This window comes from Thunnus albacares, chromosome 4 (genome assembly GCF_914725855.1).
Source record: "Thunnus albacares chromosome 4, fThuAlb1.1, whole genome shotgun sequence".
NCBI classification, from domain to species: domain Eukaryota; kingdom Metazoa; phylum Chordata; class Actinopteri; order Scombriformes; family Scombridae; genus Thunnus; species Thunnus albacares.
Window position 1 is genome coordinate 21,983,228 of NC_058109.1, and position 26,100 is coordinate 22,009,327.

A 26,100-nucleotide genomic window follows, 5' to 3' on the forward strand; every position below is an offset into this window, starting at 1 on the left:
TGATAAAGAGATTTGAAGAGGAATTAGAAGGAAATTCAGTCAGGTTCAAACAAGTTCTCATTCAATGGAAAACTTGTGTTTGCGCTGCATCCATTAAGGTGATACCTGCTTGAGAATATTCTGTTCTCTCATGAGTTTCTGCCTTTCCCTGTTTGGTTTGTTGACCATGATCTCAAGCACATCCTGCCCGTTGTTGGGAATGTCCACAACAAAGAACACCAGGTCTTCCAGAAGCTTAGTGACCGCTCTGGTTGCACACGTAAAAAAACACAAACAAAGCAAAAAAAGACAAACAAAGCAAAAACACATGACTATCTTTTTCCTATAAGAAATTTTAAATCTTGCACAACTATGTATTTTATACCTCCTCTCATTCTGTGTGATGGTGCCTTTTTCCAGCTTTCCAGCGATAGATGCCAGCACTTTACTGGCATCGTTGGCAAAGTCAAGGTCTCTCACTTCAGCTGGGGAGACGGGCACAATTGCAAAAGCCTCTTTGTCCTCTTTGAGTGCAGAGGTGCCAATCTGGAATTAAAAAAGAAATGTACAACTTTGTCATCTATGAGATATATCTGAGTATCTAGTATTTTTTTTTTGTGTGGTTGTTATTACAACAATTACAAATTAATTATCAAACCAAGAGCATATACCGACTCTGCGACCTTCAAGTCCATAACACCACAGCAGGGAGGGGAGGTGGAGTTACAGAGAAGCAATTTTATTCATTTTATTATATATAATTTTATTCAGAGACAGTCTTCAGTTTACAATAGTTTGTCCCTTTGGAAACAGTACACAGTAGTGCACTTAAAACTGTCACTTACACGCAGCATGACAGGTTTTTCCTCCTCCTTGTCAATTGGTTGGTTGGTGCTGTGAACCCATGTGTTGGTGCACAGGTGTCGGAGACGCACATACGAGTTCCTGAAAACACATTTTAATATCTTTTTGGTGCTCAGTACAAGCTGATATTTTAATGACACACAAATGTGGTGACTGCCTCTGGAGACATAGAGCTGAACTTTTTTTCTTGGGTGTCCTGAAAACCTGCATACCCCTAGTTGCTTGGAAAATTGATATAGACATTGAGAAGTTGGATAAAATTCAAATATAAACAATCAGACTGCATTCAAAACTATGTTGCAAGACAGGAACAAACACAGATGGAGAAACTTGCTCATCTGAACGCCTACCATTCTTGTGAATTTATTACCGCATCCTCTTCCTTGGGATGTATTCCTTGTATAAATGTTTCATCAAACATGTTGTATTGAACTTCTCACAGACAATTAAGAAATTTATTGCCACTCTAAAACATGCCCAAACGCATCTGCTCACACGCTGGCAAAGATAACATAACAATTTTTGTGATACTGTTTAATGTGAGTAACGGTAAGTCACAGTTTCGGTTGCGTTAACAAACATTAATATACACACACGCACACAAACACATACGCTTTTCGTTGTTTTTTTTCCAACCGTTTTAAGATTACTTAATAGACGGTGGAAGTCCCCTACTTGTAATGTTTCCACTTTTTTGGTTTTCACTGGAAAGAGTGACGTCCATTTCCCTATAATCATATCCACAATAACACAGATCTGAGCAGGTCTGAAACACTTCTGCCACCTTAACGCTCTGGCCTTCCTACCTGGGTACCAATGAGTCTCCCCCTCTTAACGTGGTAGGGTCAAGCTCAAATATGGAAGAGATGTCATTCCCATCAGGAACAGACACCAGGGTGTACATGACTTTGTCCTGGATGTTTCTCAAGCGGGCCCGCAAGGCTTCTTGCTCCGTGTCCAGCTGGACGGAAAGTCGAAACACAGTCTGATTAGTAATTAAAAACCACACATAGATGTTTACTTTCAGCAACATGTGTGTGTGTGTGTCAGGATCAACAAGAGTCAGGTATTTCAGTGGAAGAGTTAATTATTACTGTGAGAAGATTTCTAGTAACTGAGTCTAGGCAGAAAAAAAAGGAAATGCAGCAGATTAGGCAAGACCACTTTCCTCAACAGAGAAAAACTTTTTTTTTTCCTTCTGTCAACTGAATTTTCCCAGTAAAATGTCACAGACTTAATTCAATAAACCAATACTGGTTCGCAGGAAAGACTTATGACAAAATGACTTCATTAAATCAATTAAGGCTTTAAATAAATTTGTAGACTAGACACGATGAAATAAATATCTTTGTTCAGATATTTTCTGTTTTCATTAGGAGTCAAGCATAATGAAAATAGACCTCACAGTAAATTGGGAGCTATTTTCTTTTGCCTGGGGCCTCTGCCATATTTTGGCTCCTTTAGCTATATTTTTATTTTTATTGTTCATTTATTTTTACTGTAGTGGCGAGGCAGTAAACTCAGGAACCGACTGGGAGACGGTTCATTTGTCACAGACTGGTCAGCAGATGTAAACAGCTTCATGTTGACAGCCATAATCGGTTCAGTGAGCTGTGGCAAAGAACTAAGGTACCATGACAGAAAGATGTATTCATAGTGAAAGGCTGCCATCTGCTGGTCACTGAAATTTCATACCCGATCACACTGCAAATATACCTACAGCCATTTACTGCTGGAAATAATAAGTACTACAGTAGATGTAAAGCATTCATATTTCAAGGGACATTTTCTCTTCACATTTGTGGGAAAAGCTTTTTTGACAGTTTGTTTGTGGGCAGTTCAACCCATGATTAGTTGAGTTAAGCCAACAAGTTAACTGGTTACAACAGTGTAAACATATTGTTACTATGGTTACTTGCAGTTAAAACACCTTGGCCATAGAAGGGAATGTTTGAGATGTACTGATGTACTACACAATTTTAACAGACACTGACAGCCATTTAGACTGTAGTATTTATGTGGTCATTGTATTACATCAATTAATTAGATTGGGCATACATTAGACAATAATGAAAACATTTTTAACAATGAAAATGTATTGGTTATCTTGATATATATTGTAAATGTTATCTGTTATAGAGACCGGTGTTTCAGCATAGCACACTTACTGAGGAGCGGGACTCCAGGCACTCCTCTTCATACTCCGGATTCACCTGCAAAAATACTAAGTATTTCACCACGTGGTACAAAGAGCTATAAGTCCAGATATTTTCTGGAATACCGTTTTATGTAATAACATAATTTAGTCTAAATGAGTGTTTTCTTTGTCCTAAAATCTGCTTTATAAGTAAGTAAGTAAAATGAACCATGAACATTCCTGCCTCTTTGGTCATATTTACATCACCAATGACATCTCAACATTTTCTTGAATGTAAACACCTGAAGCACCAACAGTAGTAGTGGTAGTAGAATTATATCAATATACAGTTAACTGATAGAGATATTTGATTCAAGTTATTGTGATGTTTTATTTTGTCAATGTCATCTAGCCTAGTAACATATAGTGACTAAAAAAAATGGTCTGCAGTGGACTGACCTCTGCAGCCAGGTAGTGTCCAGTGGCCAGGTGTTTAAACCTGAACAGGCTGTTCCAGTAGCCTGCCCCCCCTCGACATGGATCATGCTGCACAACCTGAAACCAGAGCACACAATAGTAACATCTTATGCCAATGCATTCAATTCATTAAACAAGTACTGATGTTAAGTGTGAAAATGCTGGAGAATAGATTTGCAGTCTTACTTTATGTTTATTGCTAGTATTCAGAAAACAGCTACACTACATTAGCAAAAAAAACAATACTCTTCTTCACCTCTATCTCCCATAGGGCTTTGCTGCTGGTTGCCGAGGTAGCTGACTGCCGTCCAGTAGTGCGAAGAAAAACGTATTGTTTTTTTCTGTGATCATCACATGTGAGGAATTTCTCCTGCTCTGCATGAAATAACCGTACCACATCCCCCTGAAGGGAAGGAGAATATTTGTCACTGCTAGAAATATTAAGCTTCACCTTAGTACAGCTAATTACACTTGAACAAATTTAAAGGACCAGTGTGTAAGATTTAGTGGCATCTAACGGTGAGGTTGCAGATTACAACCAACTGAATACCCCTTCCCTTCCAAGCATGTAGGAGAACCTACAGTGCTGCAAAACTCGCAAAAAACGTAAAAGGCCCTCTCTAGAGCCAGTGTTTGTTTTGCCCGTTCTGGGCTACTGTTGTTGTGGTGCATGTGGTGCAACATGGTGGGTTCTGTGGAAGAGAACGAGCTCCCTATGTAGATATGAAGGGATCATTCTAAGGTAACGAAAACACAACAATTCTTATTTTCATGTGATTATACACTAATTAAAACATACTTATGAATATTATATTCTGGTGGATGCCACTGAAATCTACACACTAGACCTTTAATAAATATATGTATTCTTGTGGCTCTACAACATGTTTCAAATTCCACAAGATTCATTTCTTGTAATGATCCAGAACCTATTCCAGTTACTATTTACGAAACACATAAGATCTCTGCATGTGACCAATGTGAAATGACACTGGTTTCACTAGTTCCTATACTGCCTGTCAAACGTTTGGACACACCTAATCATTACCTTGAATGAGACAGTGTGTCCAAACTTTTGACTGATACTGAATGTTCTGGGAGTACCAAAACACTGGTTTATTAGCTGACATTCAGCTATTCTTGGTGGTAAAGCCTCTAATGTGGAGCTACTGAGCATCCAATATGACACAATCTCATTTGTAAGCACATAAAGTGGGCTGACAAAACTGAACTGGAAACAAACAAAACAACCAGCCCACTCAGCTCTGATGAGGTACATTATGCAACACCTACAGATAGAAAAACAAAATATTCATTGAGAGAGTGTGAAACAAGATCTATATATTGTAGAAACATGTCATACATTATTTCAATAGAGCCATATTGAACTCAGAAATCCTGGATGCCTGGAAACTGCTGACTTTTGCTAATGTGATGTATGACATTTCCATTTGTTCTATATGCGTTTATAAATTGAGCTTTTGTATTAGATATAAAATGTTTTCTACCTTAGTCTCTATATAAAAAAACAGAAATAGAAAAGAAACATGTAATTCTCTGGTAGCTGCCATGAGACAAACCCCTTTTAAGATGATCTCCTGATTGTCGCTCCATTTCATAAACAAGACGATCTTCCAGCTGGTGTTACAGTTGACTGAGTTCACCTGAAAAACAAACAATCAGAGATCAGAGTTTGATGTGGCTGTACTGTAGGTATAATCTGCTGACAGGGATCCTGCACAGTGGGAGCATTGCAACACGGCCAAGGTTAAAGGGATAGTGTCGTGTTTGTTTTCATTTTTTCCTCATTCCCAGAGGGAAACAAAAATCACAGATGCCTATTCATCTTTTTAAAGACAGAATAGGAGCACACTTTCAAACTTTTCTAAAGACTGATATCTTGACTAACAAAAAAAAATGGAATTTAGATATTTACAAAGTCATTTAAATCATTATTACATATGTTTACATGCACTACTGTCATGTCAAGTTAGCAGAAACTATTTGATAACACAACTGTTAGGATTGTTGAAAGAGCTGCTGACCCGCACTTTAATTCAATAATTTAAAACTGTATGCATAGTCATAAAACAGAAAATCAAGAGTCTGTGTCACTCTGAGCAAACAGGAAAATTGCTCAACTTCCCTAAAACTGACCTACTGTGCCCACTTAACTGTCTCAGTGTCACTGGAAGGCAATTGTAAGGCCATTTAAAACAGTAAAATCACATAACTGATGTTGTTTAGTAACTCTAGTGCCGCGAGAGAGAAAAATCATAACCTTGCATGTGCAGTGTCAGCTGCAGCCTAGTGCGTAACTGTCCTGACTCTGGAGGACAGTAGAACAATCCTGTAGTGTTTTACATCAGGCAGCTAATAACCAAGCAGCCGTGATGGGCGGAAAAAAAGTTATAATTAGATTCTACACAGCCGACACTCCCACTGAAACATCAGAGGAGTGAAGATGCTGCAGCTCAGACAAACCTCATTGCATCCTGGATTATCCACAAGCTGGTGTGTGCTGGCATGGAGAGGCTGACCAGCATTCACAGGGTTCAGAACCACTTTATCACCAATCACCACCTGCCATGACACACACACACACACACACACATATAACAGAAATAAAATAAGTACAGAAATTTGAAGGTTGTACATGTTGATCCTAGTGCAGGTAGAGGGATTTACAGGGACTGCAGGGTCAGGATTAGAGTGATTTAAGAAAGTGGACGGCTTTCAGAACCATCACATTTCATCAAAACACTGCCATCTCATAATGCACCTACTGACCTCATTTAGTCAGGGCGCCACAAATTACTAAGACTCACATTGTCTTTTTATTTATTTTACGAAATTTTACTTACATTTATGTAACAACTTACTTCAAAATGATTTACTGTATTTAGCGGTGGGTACTTGTCTACGTCTTCTTTCAGCACACTGCAACACATTCAATTGCAATAATGTACTCAACCTTGAATCTCTTACATCAGGGTTTCTGCAGTGTTTAGCAAATTAAATTTAGGACTTTAAGATCTTTTAATACCATATAGGATGCAATTTAATACCTTTTTCATTGTCCTGCTGATAGAAAAACTATTAGGGACAATAAGGTCTATGATTATTTATTAAGTGCATGAATATTTTGACATTTACATCACATTTTTGTCAGTACTTCCCAGTCAGGCATAACAATTCCTAGTAATATAATAAGCAAATTAACATGACCTTGACCCAAATCCATCCATCAGTTTTCTGATTAAACAATTACAAAAAAAATTATTTATGTTTTTGCTATGATCTTCACTTGTCCACCAGGAGTAGATGAGTTTCCTAACTTCTGTATGTAGTGACAGTGTTTGCTATACGTCTGATGGTGCTGACTGAAACTTCTCAAAAAACGATTAAACAGCACTGGTCTCACTTTTGTTTATAGATGTAGAATGCAAGCACATACAAAAGCATTTTATAACTAATGTTACTGTCTATAGCAGGCCAGAGAAAACATACAAGATCTTTGTACATGAAATGTTATACTTTTTAATACATTCTGAAGTTTTTTTTAGGGAACTGACTTCAGAGCTTTTTAAGACTTTTCAAGACCTGCAGATACCCTGTTACATGCATGAAGGCATGAGTCAGACGCCATCAGTAGCTCTTTGCAAGTCTTTGTCTTCTGTTTTAGGCCTTGTGCCATTGCTCAACCTACTTTGAGAGGAGCTTAGCAGAGCAGCCAACTACAGTCCACTTTGTCCTTGGGCACCACTCCATAACTTCCTACTGCAGGGAAGAAGAGCTGTTGCTAACAATAGCTTGTGATCAGGTAAACACCAATTGGTTGCTGGCATGTCCATCCATCGAGGGATAGATATGATCAAATCACACTGAGGCTTAAGATAGTAAAGAAGATGTGTGCCTTCGAGGTCTGCAGTTTTACTCTGCAGTCTTAACCTTATAATACTAATTAACTGTGTGGAAATAAGTAATTCAGAGAAGTAAAATACATTTTTTTTTATCTGCAGCTGTAAAAGTTGCAAAACTACAGTTTTTTTATTGATTATTATTTGATGGAGGAAAGTACAGAAAGACATGAAACATGGCTGGAGAGAAGTGTATGACATGCAACAAAGCTGGAATCGAACAACAGATGTTGTGGTTATGTGGTATACATCTTAACCTGTAGGCTACTGGAGCGTCTCAAAAGCACAGATTTGGGGGAATTTTAAGAACTTTGCATACCGCTGTTTAACACTCAACTAAATTCTGATAAATTACAAAAAATATTTTTTTTTACTATTTGTGTACAGTACACAGTCTGCCACTTTAAAAGGCACCAACTGTGTTATGTTTATGCCTATCTATTTGCTACATTTCCTATGACTCACATATGTGCTGTAACTCAGTGGAGAAACAAAGGTGAAAACAGCAAAAAAACAAAGCATGATTGACACAAACCTGCAGAATTCATCCCCGGCATGAATCAAACCGTTGTTTTGTCTTACTTTGATTGACATACAGTACAGTGGTCCCACAATGCACCACACCCACAGACTTATACATATGATGACTCACACTGTCCCCGATGGAGCGTAGTTTGTAGAAAGGCTGGATGTAGAACCAGGAGCCCTCGTTTCCAGCAGTATCCAGCATCACCCGCATGGCATTCTTCTCTAACAGCGCAGGCAGACGTTTATTCACTGTCAGGTATTTGTTGCTCTTCAGGTGGAGGAGCTGAGGAGAAACAATACACAGTTCAAGACAAGATAATAAAACTGGAGATGCTGAAATAAGTAAGTTATTTAAGAGGTGAATTTCATACAACAGGTTAGAAATCTACTGTCTAAATACTCACTGAAAGTCATCTTCTTACTATACCACAACTATACTACAACTATGGATGGCTTATAGATTTCTGTTCCTTATATAGTGATTATAGTGTTAAAATGATTGCACATACGTATGTGTGTGCGTGTTATGAATTATATGTGATATTCATTATTTTATGTGTCTTCCAGTGGTCTCTGCTCAGGATGCATTACAGGATATTTATATGATATTAATTTGTGGTTTGACTGAGTATGACTGTAGGAGGTTTCGGTCTCATTCATTTTCATTGGGACTATGCCAAAACTCACAAAATTCTAATATGTAATATAGTATTTTTAGTATTTTTATGTAAGAGTTAATACGAGAGAACATACACTGAAGCTAGAGCATATTTCTCATTCCTGCAAATGAGGTGTTGGTGAAAATTTGTAAAACTGAGTCACCTCTGCTGACTGCATGTCAAGGCCAGTTTCAGTTTAGTCCAGACTCCGTGGTATATAAACAAAGTTTATCTGAATAAATGCAAAGCGATCGGTGGCTAGTTAGGAATAACAAACCTGAATAACATTCCCGTACTGAATCACTGTTCCAAGCAGCTTTTTGTTTTCAGAGTCATTTTGTTTCTTCTCCAGGTCAGCTGCATGCTGGGAGGCAAGAGAGAGATAAGAGTGGATAAAAGTCAAAAATGAAGACAGTAAAACTCACAACTACTAGATTCATTCATACAATTTATATACAATAGCGTGGAAACAAGTGTTTTGATTGGTTAGTTGTTAGACAATGCATATAGCAGCAGTGCAGTAGCAATAAAGCTCTTAGCCAGAAGTGTACGCTTCAACAGAGGGGCTTTAAATGAAAACTCTGGCTCACATCTCCATGGAAACGCAGGAGAGATTGTAATCTTCCATTTTATGACTGTGTGGTCAGATAGCAGATTGCTTTAAATGGTATTGCATTGCAGCAGAAAGAGAGAAAGGAGAGTGTAGAGGGCAGAAAGGTAGGACAGTAGGAGTGAAAGGCTTCGGAAATGTCTATAAAAGGAATTTAAAATTCTACCACAGCAAATATACATAATCCCTTTGAAAACTGGTCTGAAACAGTAATGTGGAGTGCACAGCGTCCAAGCGGGAAATAAAAATGAAGACTTCTGAAAAAAAGTTTTCTGCACTTTCTCTTCAGCATGTGAGCCCTGAAGACAGGCCAGTGTGTAGTGTACTGATCTGTGGTGACTGCTGGGAGGTGATCATGTTGTCACTTCACTTACATGGAGCTTGTTGAGTAGCACCGTGTCCGTGTTCCCTCCAGGCTTCGCTGCTTTCCAGAACTGCTTCTGGGCTGAGTAGCGGTTCATAGGACACAGTCTGAAGAGACAGTCTGCACAGAGAGACAGAGTCAGAAATGAAGAGACAAAGATGCAGAGATAGATGAAGAGAGAAGCACAGAGAGATAAATATGAACTGAGATTCATTTAGACCGATGCATGCCAGAGAAGAAATAAACAGATGTAGCTAAGAATAATATATTAATGTAAATCAAAACAGGACAAAATAGAATTTAGAGAGAAGGAGATAATATATTAATGCACTCTGACTGAAGCCTGGAGAGGTCAGAGCTACAGTGTAGGAGACAGGTCACAGCCACAGCTTAGCATAAACTAACAAAGTATAGAAGTCTGAGTTGCTTAAGCATTATAATACATGATGTTCTGTAAACATAAAATGTGGCACAAAAAATAAAAAACAGATGGCAGACTTAACTTAATAAATGACACCTCTCTTAAGACTTAACATCCAGAAAATATTAGCACAACCATGCATGTGTGTGTGCTTGCACTTCAAACACATTCATAATTCTGAATTGAGATCAAAGGGCTTTGTCTGCTTCAGGGTGGAGTGATGAGGGACAGGAAAACGTGTGTGTTTGTGTGTCTGTGTGTGTGTGTGTGTGTGTGTGTGCGTGCGTGCACCCGTGATATACAAACTCAGTAATACGCGGTTACATCCTGTGATTAGACTATGCTAATTGACAGCGCACAATAACCTCTATGTGTGTGTTACAATGTGAGACAGCGATGATAAGTCATGGTTAGTCAGTGTTCATAACCACAGCGACGATGTGATGTTGCTGTCGTCAGCGGACTCTGATTGTGCTACTCATTTTCATAGATACTGTCAGGAGGGGAAAACAGTCCTTCGATTTGCATGTGGACACAGTTTAACATAACAGAGTTCCTCTTCTGTCCCAGAAGAGTTCCTCTTCTGAACCAAGCTGCACAACGACTGCAACTAAAGAATAAAGAGGCTTTTTAGCGTGGGTAAAAAAAAAAAGTTTTCACATTCTTGCAGTTAACCAGGACAGTTAAACTAGTTTTGCAATGTTTTCCCTGCAGACTAAACCTCCTCCCTCTGAGCCCTGGCTTTCCTCTGATTTCACCTCTCATCAGACCAAAGCCCTCTATTCTGAGAGGGCAAAAAGAGGAGGAAAAAAGAACAATCTGTCCATCCTTCCCCCCTCTCTCTCTCTCCTCCTGCTATAGCCGCAGTAACATGACCAAATAAGGCCAGCCGAGGGAAGGGGAGTGGGATGACAGAGGGAGAGAGAAGAGGGTGGGGACTCCCTATCTTCCCCCTCGATATTCTATCATCCTTCCTTCTCCTTTCTGAATTCCTCTAACCATTTCACACACCATTCTCTCCCTCCGAGTTAATGGTCTCTATCTCCCAAATCTTCCTCTCGCCCCCCTCTAGGCCCCATCCGATATGGTTTACTTTAGTTTGACCCAAAATACTGTTAGAAAAACAAGGAGAAGGAAGTGAAAGAGAAATGAAGAAGACATGAATAGAGTGAAGGAATGTGAAACAGAGTGAGAGTGAGCACAGGGGGGGTAAGAAAGAGGAAAGCTAGAGCTATTTAAAGCTTCAGATAGAGTAAATGACTGTATGTACATCCCACGTATGTTCGCTTAAGCAGATCAAACTGTTGATAGAGTTCTCACCGGAACTGGATCAAACTAGCTTGTGTGAGAGCCAATCAGACAAAGAACACACATACACTAGAAGCTCCTGTCTGAAGAGTGAGCTGCCCTATAATTTGACACAGTAGATTTATCATACACTAAACACACAATCACAGCTTGCAATATGAGCACCGTGTGTGACAGATGATCAGCCGACACTGAAGGGTTGCCTTTAATCACAGTCAGCTGTGAGAGAAAACATGTTAGTTCAGTAGTATTGAAATCTGGGGTTAGAATTCCTTCTGGGGTCACTGAGCAGGAGAACTGGTGGGACCAGGTCCAGAGGGCAGAAATCTCAATGATTCATTAACATTCTCGCAACCGAAAGCAACCTTTTACTACCGGAACCCCCATCCCATAAACATGACTTTATTTAGCACTCAAATATCTATTTGAGTTCATAAACAAAGCTATCTTTGATACACCCTAAATCGTATGCACTTTCAAATGCTAACCCACAATTATGTAGCTGGTAAAAAAAAAAGATAAACATGCTGAAATATTACCAGAGCTGTTTGTAAGTCTCAAGTGATCGAGGGCAAGTCCAAGTCAAGCCACAAGCCTTGCAAGCAAATTTCAAGCCAATTCAAAGTCTCTGAATGCTGACAATAAAAATGGCATTAGATTTGAACAGTTTTTCTTCAAAGCTGTGTTTGCAGTATTTTTACAGAACCAAGACTAAGTTACAATGCACAGGCCTAAATATTAAGGGTCACTGTAATGAGGAGTGCTACTCAACCTGTGAACAGTATAATATCTTCTGTGGCTCTGGAGCTTTCTAAAGTGTGAGACAATGTCCATGATGATGTCATCGGGGTTATTGAGTCGCATCATGGGAGGTGTTGCATTCGGTGTTTTTGTAACTCGACGGGCTGTGTCACTCCCTCATTCACTACTCCCTATACAAGAAATGTAGACACTCAATAGTTTACTCAATATTGAACAGCAAATTGGGATTTCAGACTCTTGCTAATTATCAGAATTTTGTGTGAACTGTCAGCTGTTGAAGAATGGTAATTTTCACATCAATAAAATGTGATGCTTGCATTGTGGGATTGTTAGCAGAAAGTACAGTACTGTACATGCCATGGATAGTACTTTTCAGATACAGTCTCAAACTAGGGACAAAAAGTCAGTATATATTATCCACTGATATTTAGATTTTGACCTATCTTTTTTTTCATCTGTCTCTTGTAAGTTGTCCAACTTTATTGAAGTACAATACTGAATTGCTGGAGTACCCTTTAAAATATTAGGGGTGTGTGGCTGTGGAAGGCATTAATCTTAATTCCCATGCTAGCGGCAAGGCTTTAGAATGATAATGTCTTTTGTCCAGACTGAAATATCCCAGCGTCTATTTGATGGAGTGTCATAAAATTTTGTACAGACATTCATGGTCCTGCTCATTTTGGTCATCCTCTGACATTTCCGACCATGACGTTCACTTACCATCTTCTTCTTTTGGCTGCTCCCGTTAGGGATCGCCACAGCAGATCACCTGTTTCCATCTCCTCCTGTCCTCTACATCTTCCTCTGTTGCACCAACCACTTGCATGTCTTCCCTCACCATATCCACAAACCTCCTCTTTGGCCTTCCTTGTTTCCTCCATTTTCAGCATCCTTGTCCCAATATAACCAGCATCTCTCCTCCACATACGTCCAAACCATCTCAATCTCGCCTCTCTAGCTTTGTCTCCAAACCGTCCAACCTGAGCTGTCCCTCTAATATACTCGTTCCTAATCCTGTCCATTACTTTGAACAGTTGACCCCAAGTATTTAACTCATATGTGTCCTCTCTCCAAATTATGCACATGTATTCTGTCTTGCTCCTACTGACTTTCATCCCTCTTCTCTCTAGTGCATACTTCCACCTCTCCAGGCTCTCCTCAACCTGCTCCCTGCTCTCACTACAGATCACAATGTCATCCACAAACATCATAGTCCACGGAGACTCCTGCCCAATCTTGCCCATCAAACTGTCTATCACCATTGCAAATAAGAAAGGGCTCAAAGCTGATCCTTGATGTAATCCCACCTCCACCTTGAACCCATTATTCACTACAACCGCACACCTTACTGCTGTCACACTGCCGTCATACATATCCTGCACCACTCTTTCATACTTCTCTGATACTCCCGACTTCCTCAAACAATACCACACCTCCTCTCTCAGCACCCTGTCATATACTTTCTCTGTATCCACAGACACAATGCAACTCCTTCTGACCTTCTCTGCACTTCTCCATCCTTCTCCATTCCTTCTTACAACAAACATCACATCTGTAGTGCTCTTTCCTGTCACGAAACCATACTGCTGCTCACTAATCATCACCTCTCTTGTTAACCTAGCTTCCACTACTCTTTCCCATAACTTCATGCTGTGGCTGATCAACTTTATACCTCTATAGTTGCAATAGCTCTGCACATCACCCTTATTCTTGAAAATCAGTACCAGTACACTTCTTCTCCACTTGTCAGGCATCCTCTCACTTTCCAAGATTGTGTTAAACAGTCTATTTAAGAACTCCACTGTCATCTCTCCCAAACATCTCCATGCCTCCACAGGTATGTCATCTAGACCAACCGCCTTTCCATTCTTCATCCTCTTCATAGCTGCTCTCACATCATCCATGGTAATCCACCACACTTCCTGGTTCACTATCCCCACATAATCCAGCCTTCTCTCTCTCTCTCTCTCTCTCATTTTCTTCATTCATCAGTCCTTCAAAGTACTCCTTCCACCTTCTCAACACATTCTCCTCACTAGTCGGCATATTTCCATCTCTGTCCTTCATCACCCTAACCTGCTGCACATCTTTCCCAGCTCAGGCCCTCTGTCTAGCCAATTAATACAAGTCCTTTTCTCCTTCCTTAGTGTCCAACCTCTCATACAACTTGCCATATACCTTTTCCTTAGGCTTCGCCACCTCTCTTCGCCTTACAGCACTTCTCCTTGTACTCCAGTCTACTTTCCTCATCTCTCTGTCTATCCCTCTTCTTCTTCACCAACCTATTCCTCCATATACTTTCCTGTACTTCCTCATTCCACCAACAACTCTCCTTGTCTTCACTCTTTACTGCCACCCAGCACCTGTCTTAACTCCTCCCTGAACTCCATGCAATAGTCTTCTTTCTTCAACTTCCACCATTTGATCCTTGGCTCTGCCTACTAATACATAAGACATAGTCCAGCTGTGTGCACCTTCTTCCACCCTTACACGTCACCCTGTGCTCCTCTCTATTCTTGAAATACATATTCACCAGATCCATTTCCATCCTTTTTGCAAAATCCACCACCATCTGTCCAACACTCTCTTCACTTCCAACACACTCTCGACATACTCTTCCTTCAGGATTACCCCTACTGACCTCTCATCTACACCATGGTAGAACAGTTTGAAACCACCTCCGATGCTCCTGGCCTTACTCCACTTCCACCTGGTCTCTTGCACACACAGTATATCTACCTTCCTTCTCTCCATCATATCAGCCAGCTCTCTCCCTTTATCGGTCATAGTGCCGACATTCAAAGTTCCGACTCTCACCTCCACACTCCTACCCTTCCTCCTCTCCTGCTGCCTCCAGACATGCCTTACCCCTCTCCTTCTCCTTTGCCCAACAGTAGTATAGTTTTCACCGGCTCCCTGCTGGTCAACAGTACTGGTGGCAGCCATTGGTAACCCAGGCCTCAACCAATCCGGTATGGAAATCTAATTTATGATCTGCATATTTGATTTGGTATAGGTTTTACACCAGTTGCCCTTCCTGATGCAACCCTCGCCATTTATCGGGGTTGGAACTGGCACTAAGAATGCACTGGCTTGTGCATCCCCAATGGCTGGATGATGGCAAATGCTTATCTTGCCATCGTCGGGTCAGAATTTAAATTTGTGCAATACTTTTTTGGTTTAAGTGTCAAATGTGTCAAACTTCATAGTAGTCAAGTACATGCCTTGTACAAGCCATGTCTCAAGTCATCATTTTTTGTGACTTAAAAAAGTCCAATCAAGTCTCAATCTACAGCTTCAATTATTACTGTATATAGGACCCTGTGCTGGGCTCACTATAGTCTGCAAACCCTACAAAATATTACAGCATATGCAATGTATGAATGCAGTGTTAAGTCTAAAGAGTTTCATAATTATTGCATGATGGCGCATGTTAAAGATATATCCTGCCTAAACAATATTACCTGTCCTCAAAGTCCGAACAACACTGCTTCCTCTCTCATACATGAAGTGTAGAGTACTTTACTGAGAGCTGGATGAGGGTGTAACATTCTGGTACCATCTTTAAGCTTTTTTTCACAAGTGAAAAGTACAGTAGCTTAGTGCTAATTACATGCATGGCAAGTGTGAACATCTTAGCAAGTAACATGACATAGTAACAGACTGTTGTTGATACACAGCTTTTTTTAATGTCCAGATGTAGAGGCATCTAGCAGATGGACTTGGCAGAAATGGAATATAATAGTCATAAGTCTATTTTAATCAGCGTATAATCACCTGAAAATAAGAATCTTTGTGTTTTTGTTGCCTTAGAATGAGCCATTTATATCTACATAGGGAGCAGGTCCTCTTCCACGGAGCCCGCTATTTTACACTGCCATGTTTCTACAGTAGCCCAGAACAGACAAACCAAACATTGGCTCTAGAGGGGTCTTTCACATTTTTTGTGTTTTCCACAAGTTCCTCCTACACACTTGGAAGGACAGGGTGAGAGGAGGGCTATTCAGTTGGTTGTACTCAGCAAACTCACAGCTAGATACCACTAAATTCTACACACAGCACCTTTAAGCAACATCACCCTTTACAATGACAAACTGGTGTGGAAAGCTCATTTGAATATCATCATGATGTGTGAAATATGAGAAGTGAAACAACAAAATATCTGAATATGGCATTACATTAATTGGTTACAGAGTCAAATAGTAAAATTATTGTTGGTGTGAGTTCTTTTATATTATATGTTCAGAATAATAAAAGCTTTTCAGTTTTAAATCCCTTTTTTAGACCTTGTCCTTTGTCTGCTGGTTTACAGTGACAGTGGTGTCATGCAAGACTGCTTTGAGTGGTCTTGCACGAGGGCTACAGATGACTCAGAAAGATCACTAACACCAGCTCTTTCGACATGTACAGTTCAACAAGAAGCTAATAAAAATCCTACAGCCACTGACAAACTTTGTCAGATCTAAGGGAACCAAGATGAAGATGCCTGTAGCACTGGAAACTATCAAAACTAGTGAAGGGCTATAAAGCCTACAGAGATGACTTACCTCTGACAAAAGCTTTATTATTCAGAGAGCAGAACAACCACAATAATTTGATTCTGTAAAAAAAAGAAACAACACTAACAGCTTTCAATTAGGTCAAGTGTGTGACAACACAGAGCTACATAATTTACAATGGTACAAAATTGAATGTTCAGTTTGTTAAGTGCAGAACTAGTAAGAATCCTGAAATTCTAATTTTCACTTCTACTCCTCTTCGTTGTCTGCTACCCTGTTATGAAAACAGTTCAAGCACATCATGTGAGACAAAAAATCTGATGTATCCACATCACAAAGAGGTCATCAGTGTCCAAACACAAGCAGGGAGGCCTGGTTGTACCTGTGTGAGACAGTTGAGCTACTCTTTCCTGCAGTAGATGACATTGTCTGGCCAAGAACTTAGAGACTGTGTTAAATCAATGATATTCTCAATGATCTGGTTGTATAAACTGCACTGCTATTCTCTCTAAGGTTCTTATCCTGTTAGAGATGTTATAGAGGAAGCAACTAATCACTTGTAGTGCATCTAAGACAATAAATGGATCTACTGACAACAGCTTCCCTTGTTTCCTGCAGGACCTCTCCTCTCGCAATAGACAGGAAAGCAATACACAGTATGTGGTTATTAGGAGAGGAAGGGACTAAAGACAGCACTGTTTCTGGTGTTTATCCCAGATCAACCACTCAATTAGTCTGCAGTGTGTCTCTGAGAGCAACAGTAGTTTAGGTTGGCAAGCATGTGAGACATTTTATCACAACATAGTAAGGAGTTAATGCTCCAAAGTTTGTTGGAGTTTAAGAGGTTTAAATGTTTCAAGACACATGTAAAATATGTGCAAAACAAAAAAAGGAAGTTATGACAAGAGACAATATGAAATGATGACAAAAAAGTAAAAAACAAACAAACCAAGAATTGCAGACATGTGAAGGCAGGACAGGAAGACACTATCCACTTCAATGGTTTTCTCATGCTACTGATTTAGCAATGTAAATGTCAGGCGAATGATACACAAGCAGGGAAATCAGCTCTTGTTGTTTCAGCACCTCTCTGTACAAGACGGGGTTTGCTTTGATGGTTATGTTTTGTTTCTAATTTCTGAGCCCATATCAATCACTGTTTTTCCCTTTACAAACAACCAGTAATCATCAAAAAGTTTGTATATGAAAGAGCCTACATTATTCGAGCAAGTTTGTTGCATAGATCAAGTGGAGAAATAATTAAAGATTGACTTGGGTGGAACGCGGAGGTCAATTTGACATGCATGATGATTAAGTGTCTCTGATGAAACAATGGGCATCACCTGCTTCACACAATTAGCAACATCCATTTACTATAAATACAGTATGTCAATACCAGTTAGTCGCATCAAGCTTTAAAATGTGTTGTACCAATATGTGAACAGCCTCATGGCCACAGTCAGAAACAGAAGATGGTGATTTGATTGATTATTCTGTAAAGGAAAATTAAAAGTAGATGACATCTGAACAATGCAGCATTCATCTTATTATTCATTAACACAGTGACTTCAGCACACAACAAAAAGAACTGCCACCATCATTTAAAATTAGACAACACTGGCAAAACATTCAAACAGCTGAAGTATAAATCACAGTGACTAAAAATGAAAAGAAGATTACACTTATTTAACAGCTCATACAAAGCATTGTTACAGTGTGAAGAGTTGTATCTGCCTCGGACTGACTGTTGATCACTGTTCTCTGCTGAACTCATCTGAGTGTGTGTGGGTGTGTGTGTAATGGTACTTCAAAGACCGTCAGGGTGAGAAACAAAGCAAAGCTACTGAGTCCTGATGTCTCCTGAGTCCTGATGTGCTTACAGGCTACATGAGTGAAAGTGTGATTGTGTGAAGGGTGCTTGTGTTTACATTAGGAGGAAATGTTAAGCATACCTTAGCAGTGACAGTATAAGGCCCAGTCGACATGGCTAGTCTGGCCCTGCGCCCTTATAGCCTCCGCTGAGGAGGAATAGCCTACAACTGTGTCCCTTTCCAACAGCTGAGGACCCTCCCAAATGAGGGTGGGGGGAGGGGGGTGGGTGATGGCAGAGGATTGTTCACTCTGCCAGAGGACACCCAGAGGACTCAAATTAGAAGTTTCCAAAGATGTTTGGGGAAAGAAATGCAGATATGTAAGCACACTTAACCATGACTGTGTTTGTGGAAGTTTAAGCAGGGAAAATCTGCTTCTTGTTTGGTTTAATAATGTTTTACACTTATTGAGAAATATCTATGGCAAGTCCTCCTCAGAAACAAAGATTCTGCTACAGCCCTCTATTTTATTTATAAACCTCCAGTGAGGGTGCTATAGTTGAGACAAATTAATAAAATACCAAGAAAAACCATGAGCCACAAACATATTATTGCAATCCTTAACTATAGATTTTTTTTATTAGTTGCACCATGAAAAACTAAGAAGATTTAATATCCATAAGCATAAAAAATTAAATCTATCATGACCTCACCACAACTTAGACTGTGACTTGTTCTTTGTGGTGTTTATTATGAGACCCGCCTGCACATATAATATATAAACATCGGAAAAATGATTTGTCCACTATTCAATTCAGCATCAGTTCAGCAGTAGCAGATTTTCTAACAAACTAATAATTTGGATTAATTATTAGTTGTTTTGATGTTGTGGGATTAACTGTAATGACTAAAGAGCGCGATCAGTGTGGCACTCTATCACATATAGCAGGATAGACCTGTTTTACAGCAGATATTTTAAGCTGTGGCCCTATTCCACAAATCCCTAAGCCAGTTTTGAATATGTAATGAATTCACACTGCAAAAATGACAAAAGCAAGTATACTCAAAAAAATCAGCGTATACATGCACTAAAATTGCTTTGTTTTTGAATGTGTTGTTGATGTACACAATTGTCTCTGAATGCAATTAAAGGAAACCGAGCCTTCGCTCACATTTAAAAAACGAAAATTAAGATAAGTTACATATTGTCATGAGACATCACCAGATAGATTTTGGGGGAAAAAAACATTTAAAAAATGAAATCACAGTATGCTGTAAAGATAGGCTTTTTTCATTGAAGAGATATTGACATGTCACCGTAGGAAAAGCACAGATGTAAATAACAAGATGAATGGTGGCTGAATTATGTTTAGCTGCTTTAGTTAAGGGTCTTTGTACAGTACAAACAGGCTTACTGTCACACTGTCCTGGCTTACTGGGACACTTGAATAGAACAGAGACATCATTAGTGTAAGTAATAACACCTGTGCTTTTCCTATTATGACAAGTCAAACTGTCATGAAAAGGGCCTATCGGTATAAAGTACATATTCTATACAATTAGTGTGAAAGGGAGGCATATTTGACCTGTCATAAAAGAAAAAGCACAGGTGAAACTAATGTCATTAATGATGGCTCTGTTCCATTTCACTGTACCAGTGACCAGTGCAGCACACCAGAACCCTGGAAATGACACACCTAAATGAAATACAGCCACCATTAAAAAAAAAAAAAGTCTATGGATTTGTGAAGTCTTCTGCAGGTGTCCTGAGACACGTTCAATTAAATAACAAGACCATATCAGGAAATATCCTCTGCTTATACTTGTGACATTAATTTTCAAAGTGTCTCTTTGAAAAAGGACCTTTTAAATATCCTTGGAAAAGAAAAGAATGCAGACATGTTTTTAGCCAAAATGGGAAAGGTCAGATTGCTATTTGAAAGGAGTACAGCAATCAATTATTGCACTTCCATTAAACTGATTCACAAGAAACCCCTAATCAAGCACCAAAAACACTGGATCCTTCATTTCCCATAATGCAACCAATAGCATGTTTTCATTAGAGCCTCCATTCCAGCTAAATGCTCCACAGCTGCAGTTTGAAACGCAGATTTCCTATTATAAATTTGTTTTCTCCAAGCGCAAGCTAAGATAACCCCTGATGACATCATCAGTGCTGTTTTCTCAGACTTTGGGAAGCTCCTCCGGAGCCACAGACATTATAAAACTGTTTTCACAGCCTGGGTAGAGATGAGTAAACTCATCTATATGTATAAAATCTGTGGAGTTGCCCTTTTATGTAAATCTCTTATCTTGCATCATGATTCTATCTCTATTATGTTACAGGGTATGTATGACTACACTGTAACATCTTCTTTATGATCCTATAGCACCCATCGTCACTTCTTTCTGTCTTCTGGAAAATGTCCAGAGACCTCTCACAGTGACATGAAGGCGTCTTCTGATCAAGTCCAGCTGACATGGTGGACGAGTTACCAAAGCCACTTTTAACTGCACTCAGCGTAAGTGCAAGGGCGTTATAGAGACACTGATCCAGTTACACAAAATCTCTTGAACCTTCATCTTTAACTACAGTTTCATTTTCTCCATGTTGTTTTTATGGCATAAACATTGAAAAAAGTGAAATAATGAATACATAAACAATATGGCAAAGACTTGTAGGTGACGTTTCCTGAGTGTACTATACCTTGTGATGCCTTTTCTAAGTGACTCCATGGAAAAAGGAGTGTGGGAGGATGGAAGATTAAATGAGGCAAAGTGATTAGTGAAAGCCTTCTGTATAAGTGAACCAATAAGAAGCTCCCTCTCTGCAATGACATGTTTGCTGCCAAAAATAGTAATGCTAACTATAGTAATTAAATCTACAAACAGTTTGGATATTCCATGACTTAAAACTCAGCCAGAACTGCATTATCTCTTACTGGTCCCATACAGTAGATACAGACACGCTGTCCAAGTTAAATAGGGAAGCTACTATATGAGTCAAATTTATTTTTTCAGCATTTTAAAGCTGGTTTACAGCAGAGACAAATGAACACAATGAACAAAACTGCAAAATACTGTGGCTGTTTATGCTTGGATTATGATTCAGATGGGAATCAACAGATGTTGAAAACACTGCTAGCATTTGCTACTTTTTCCCACCTCTCTGTGCACATTTGCCAGTTGTTGGAACACACATATCGACAGAGAAAGATACAAGGAGACACATCTTTCATGATGCTGCAGGCTTGGAGGTATCAGTCTGCAGTCTGTGTTTATCATGCTGACAGCGACTGTCTCCAGGGGGAGATAACCTGTCCTGGGACACCAGAGACCCATTGAGCAGCTAAGCAGTGTGGGCATCGCTCACATCAAAGCTTTCTACTTTCTAAATACAGGGCGATCTTGTGTCTTCCTTTGAGACAGCAGAATGCATCCCAAATACAAAGTGTGAGCAAGTGAGTATGGAATGCTCGCTATCCAAAACGCTTCAAAGCCAAACTGAAAAACAAACTCTGAAATCAAGCTACTTTACATGGCAAAGTCCATTTGAGGAGTCAATAAATAACATGTTGTTTTTACAGAGAGCTATGAAAGAATTGCGTGAGAAATATTTTTTAAATTCATATATAAAAAAAAGATATGCTTTGTTAGTAAGGATCTAAAACTAATAGACTTTTTGAAAAATCACAATCTCAAAGTACATTTACTAGCTGTTCAGTAGCTTTCGATCATACCCAAAAGTCTTATGGTGCTCTGCATTTCCAGTAGTTTCCCTAACATGTCGAAATATTCATTTGAAACGCTCAAAAAAAATGAAAATCTAAACATCTACTTCTCGGTGACAACTTGGATCTGCTGATCAACATCATGTGGTATGATTGAAAGCTCCAGAACAGCTTCTACATGGACCTTAAGGTGAGACTGTTTTGTTGACTGTTGTTTCAAAGTCAAGACTGAAATGAAACCAAATTTTAGAGAAATGTTTTGACTTGAAAATTTCGGTCCTCCATTTCTTCTCAGTCTATTGAACATGATCTAGCTAGCAAAAGTCCAAGAGTTCAATACAATATTTGTTTATCAGCAATAAAGGAAAAGTGCAGTTATTTATAATTTGTACAATAACCTGCAAGACGTACTACACAAGCCTTAAATACACTCATATTCTCTGTGCAATGTTGGGCCAGACCTCTCCCCAGAGATATAAACCTCAAGCCTGAGAAACTAGGGTCATGAGTTCCACTTCCTGTATAGGAGCTAATAATAGCGAGTTCACCCAAAGAGGCAACTCAAGGCTTTTGTTTGGAAAGCAGCTTTTCAAGTGTGTTGTTTTCCACTGAATCAACATCAGCTCTGATTCTCTCCATCTGCCTCTACCTCCACAGACGAGGTGTGCGGGCGAGCACACATGGCTGTAAACACATGCATGGATGCATAAGCATGCACGCGCACACACACACACTCCATTAACATTGTCAAAAGCAACCCTGTTTGAAGTTCAGTGGGCAGAGATATTGTGGCTGTCACCAAAGAAACACAGCATAACACATTCAGCAGCGTCTCTAACAGAGCCCACAGTATAAACAGAAAGCAGTTAGTGTGAAGATGTCAGGCCTCAAGAGGACGAGGGGAGTCCACTCTCTGTGCCTCTTACCTCTGAACTTCTTTGGAGGGTTGTTGAGGTCCCCTGCATCAGGCTGGACGACGCAGCGGTCGTCCACCAAGCTGTGGATATAAATACAAAATAACATTGTTAATCACACGCACGTGTAGTACACACACCCCTGGTAACCAGTCAAACTGTGTTCTATGTTTCATATACAGTACCTGTGATTTTTGATTAGTGTGTGTAGACAATATTTTTGCATGCTTGTATATTATGTATTATTTTATGATGATGATGTAACACTGTAAGTAGGGCTGCAAGTAATTATTTTCATTATTTATTCCAAAGATTTAGTTGATTTACAGAAAATTAATCTGCAATAATTCTGATAATCAGTTAATTGTATCATTTTTTTAGCGAAAACACCAAAAGAATCAGTTGGTTCCAGCTTCTCAAATGGGAATATTTGGTGGTTTTCTTAATCTTCTATGATATTAAAATGAGTATCTTCCAGTTTTGGACTGTTGGTGAGACAAAACAAGATACTGGGCTCTAAGAGACTGTCACATTTCTTACAATTTTCTGTCAATTTAAAGAGAAAATGATGAACTGATCAATTGAGGAAAAAAACTTTGGCAGATCAATCAATAATGAAATGTTATCTGAAGCCAAATGCATACAGTATAGTTTCCAGATTTTTATGATACAGTAGAGCTGCAAATAATTATTATTTTGATACAGATTAATCCCTGAATTATTTTTTAGTTAGTTGATGAATCATTCAATCTGCTGAATATGACAAATCCCAAAATCCAATGGTTATTTATAGTAATTTGCAATATCATCCCTGTGTCTTTTTCACGTGACGTATGATGGTTTGGGTTTGTGCTAAACATAGTAGTGGGCAAAACTACTCACAACAAAACCGTCTGCTTATACACTGAGTCTTTCCTGTTTTCATTGACAGCTCACATGTAGTTGCAGCTTGTTTACTCTCTCGCTCCACACAATAATGAAATAATTGAGGGTTAGATGACCTGTGGGCAGGCTGGAATTTCTGGTGACAAATTTAGCTTTTACTGGCTTAGAATAACACTTGTCTGGACACAGGCCAAATCCCACATCCATTTGAGGCCTTTTTCCCGGAGAATGTCTACAGTTGTCCAAACAGACCTGTCTACTTCTCCAGTCTGTACACCTCAAGGAACAAGGCTGCAGACTTTGATACAGAGTGAGAAAATATCCGGAGAGAGTTAAGGAGAAATGATTCAGTACGCGTGTGCTTTCAATGCATGCGTGGATGATGATGCACATAACTTGCTAATCCCTCTCAGAGTGCTCAGTGAGCAACCCAAGCGTAATAGCTACCTTTAAACAAAACAGAGAGGTCCTGCTGCAATCTCACCGTGCAAAGCAGCATTTTAACATTTCTAACCTTTTAATTTGCTCACAGACCCTTCTCTCTCTCTCCCGTTACCAAACATTAGCTGGGAATGCTGCTCAGCTGGAGGACTCAAAAAGTTTTCTCTCTTCTCAGTATGCTTTCTTCTGCAGGGCAGATGATCTGGAGAATGCTGCTGAGTTGGTGGTTATGCGTGGAGAAGATGGCTCCAGGCCAAAGCTGTCATGACACTTTTGTAAATACAGTACGTGCGCACTTGTATGTGTGAGTGTGTTTGTGTGTACGTGGGAAGCGCTGGAACTCTGGAAAAGGCCACAATGTCTCTATAGTGATTCAGTCTTTGCTGTAGGTCATTCCATTTTTCATGAGCGTTGGGGGGGGGTCCTGGAAACTGAGCTGATAATCCTGATACTGATGCTAGACACTACAGAATGGTACCTGCAAAACATCCGTACAAGATGCCTCTTACTGCACTTTTTTACGTTCAGCTCTAAAGAGGAAGGTTACATGCAACAAGTGTGATTCATTATTGCATATTTTAATGATATTTTAAGGGCAATGGATCCAATCACTTGTCCATTCTGCAGCCCCTACTGATAAGAGTACATGATCAATAAACTCTTTCAGAAAATCAGCCCTGGTTTTATTGTGGGCTAAATGTGAGGTAGAATTGATGGAGGAAGACAGAGTAATATTGCTGAGATTGTGTGGGTGAATGAGTAGCTTGTAAATAGAGTTTTACTATTAGCGTTGAGTATTTTACACAACACCACCTCAGCGTTTCCTCCTCTGTCTCTGCTCCCTCTAACCCCTGCTCCTGCCACAGACACAACACAAACACTTTATCATTAAGTGTGCATTCGCCGCCCCTATATTTCCTTTTCTCCCAGCACTATCAGCGGTGGGGTCAGTTGTGGCCAGTGCACCACTTCAAAGGCCTCCCACTGTTATCACAGCTTTGTTCTGTGGGATAAACTGCAAAATTACATCCATTTATCTTTTCTTTACAACATACTCCCATTCTGTTACTGACTGTGGGAACTGATGCCTCAAACGGATGTCTCAAACACAGACTAAAACGTAAAATGCTCTTTCTGATGGCACCGAAATGTGTGTCTCCCTAAATCGAACTTTCTAAAAAAAAGAAAAAAAGAAAAGGTTGCCAATGCTAGAGTGATTTCATTCATTCCAAACATGGCTCAGCTTGCGGAGGAACAGGAGTGTGAAAGCAGGGCCCACACACATAATGTTCGGCCAGTGAGATGGACATACCCCAAGGTGCTGATGAAACCATTGGTGGAACCCTCTGCATACAGGGAGCAGATGTCCCCAATGTGTAGGAAGCTGGACATCTTATCCGACATGTTTGACACCTACAGCAGAGCAAAAAAGTAAAAATGAGTAGAGAATCTTGACTTAACACATTGTGTTCTGAATATTTGAAATGTTAGCATCACTATACTCTAAAAAGCAGCAGAAACATCCCTGTTTTCTGTTCTGTCATGTTCATATTTCTAACTTTTATGATAATAATCTCAATTTGCATGTATCCATCTTCAACACTATTAATAGATTCCCATAGTTAATGCCTTCATCAGTGAATTCCAGCTTACATTTGCAGTATGATAATGGCAATGCACTCTCAATATCAGATAATGTAGCTTCAGGGTTCCCAGTTAGGTGGCAGTGCACTTTTTTTTAAGAGGAGAGGGTTCCCTGAGAGGCCACTACACTGATACCACTGTCTGCC

The 26,100-nt window shown here is 39.6% G+C and overlaps 1 protein-coding gene across 6 annotated transcripts in view; it reads right to left on the reverse strand.

Moving 5' to 3' along the window:
* Positions 1 to 26,100, reverse strand: part of LOC122980273 (inositol 1,4,5-trisphosphate receptor type 1) — a 76,109-nt gene that overhangs the window by 48,855 nt on the left and 1,154 nt on the right. For all 6 annotated transcript variants that reach the window (XM_044348102.1, XM_044348107.1, XM_044348103.1 and 3 more), the window contains 14 exons: positions 25,623 to 25,723; positions 22,997 to 23,067; positions 9,549 to 9,658; positions 8,842 to 8,928; positions 8,030 to 8,188; positions 5,942 to 6,040; positions 5,038 to 5,121; positions 3,714 to 3,860; positions 3,440 to 3,535; positions 3,012 to 3,056; positions 1,650 to 1,804; positions 825 to 924; positions 365 to 525; positions 106 to 247 (listed from right to left, as the gene is read on the reverse strand). In XM_044348102.1, the coding sequence (XP_044204037.1) occupies positions 106 to 247; positions 365 to 525; positions 825 to 924; positions 1,650 to 1,804; positions 3,012 to 3,056; positions 3,440 to 3,535; positions 3,714 to 3,860; positions 5,038 to 5,121; positions 5,942 to 6,040; positions 8,030 to 8,188; positions 8,842 to 8,928; positions 9,549 to 9,658; positions 22,997 to 23,067; positions 25,623 to 25,714 (1,548 nt within the window). In that variant the 5' untranslated portion in view covers positions 25,715 to 25,723. The remainder of the gene's footprint in view (positions 1 to 105; positions 248 to 364; positions 526 to 824; positions 925 to 1,649; positions 1,805 to 3,011; positions 3,057 to 3,439; positions 3,536 to 3,713; positions 3,861 to 5,037; positions 5,122 to 5,941; positions 6,041 to 8,029; positions 8,189 to 8,841; positions 8,929 to 9,548; positions 9,659 to 22,996; positions 23,068 to 25,622; positions 25,724 to 26,100) is intronic.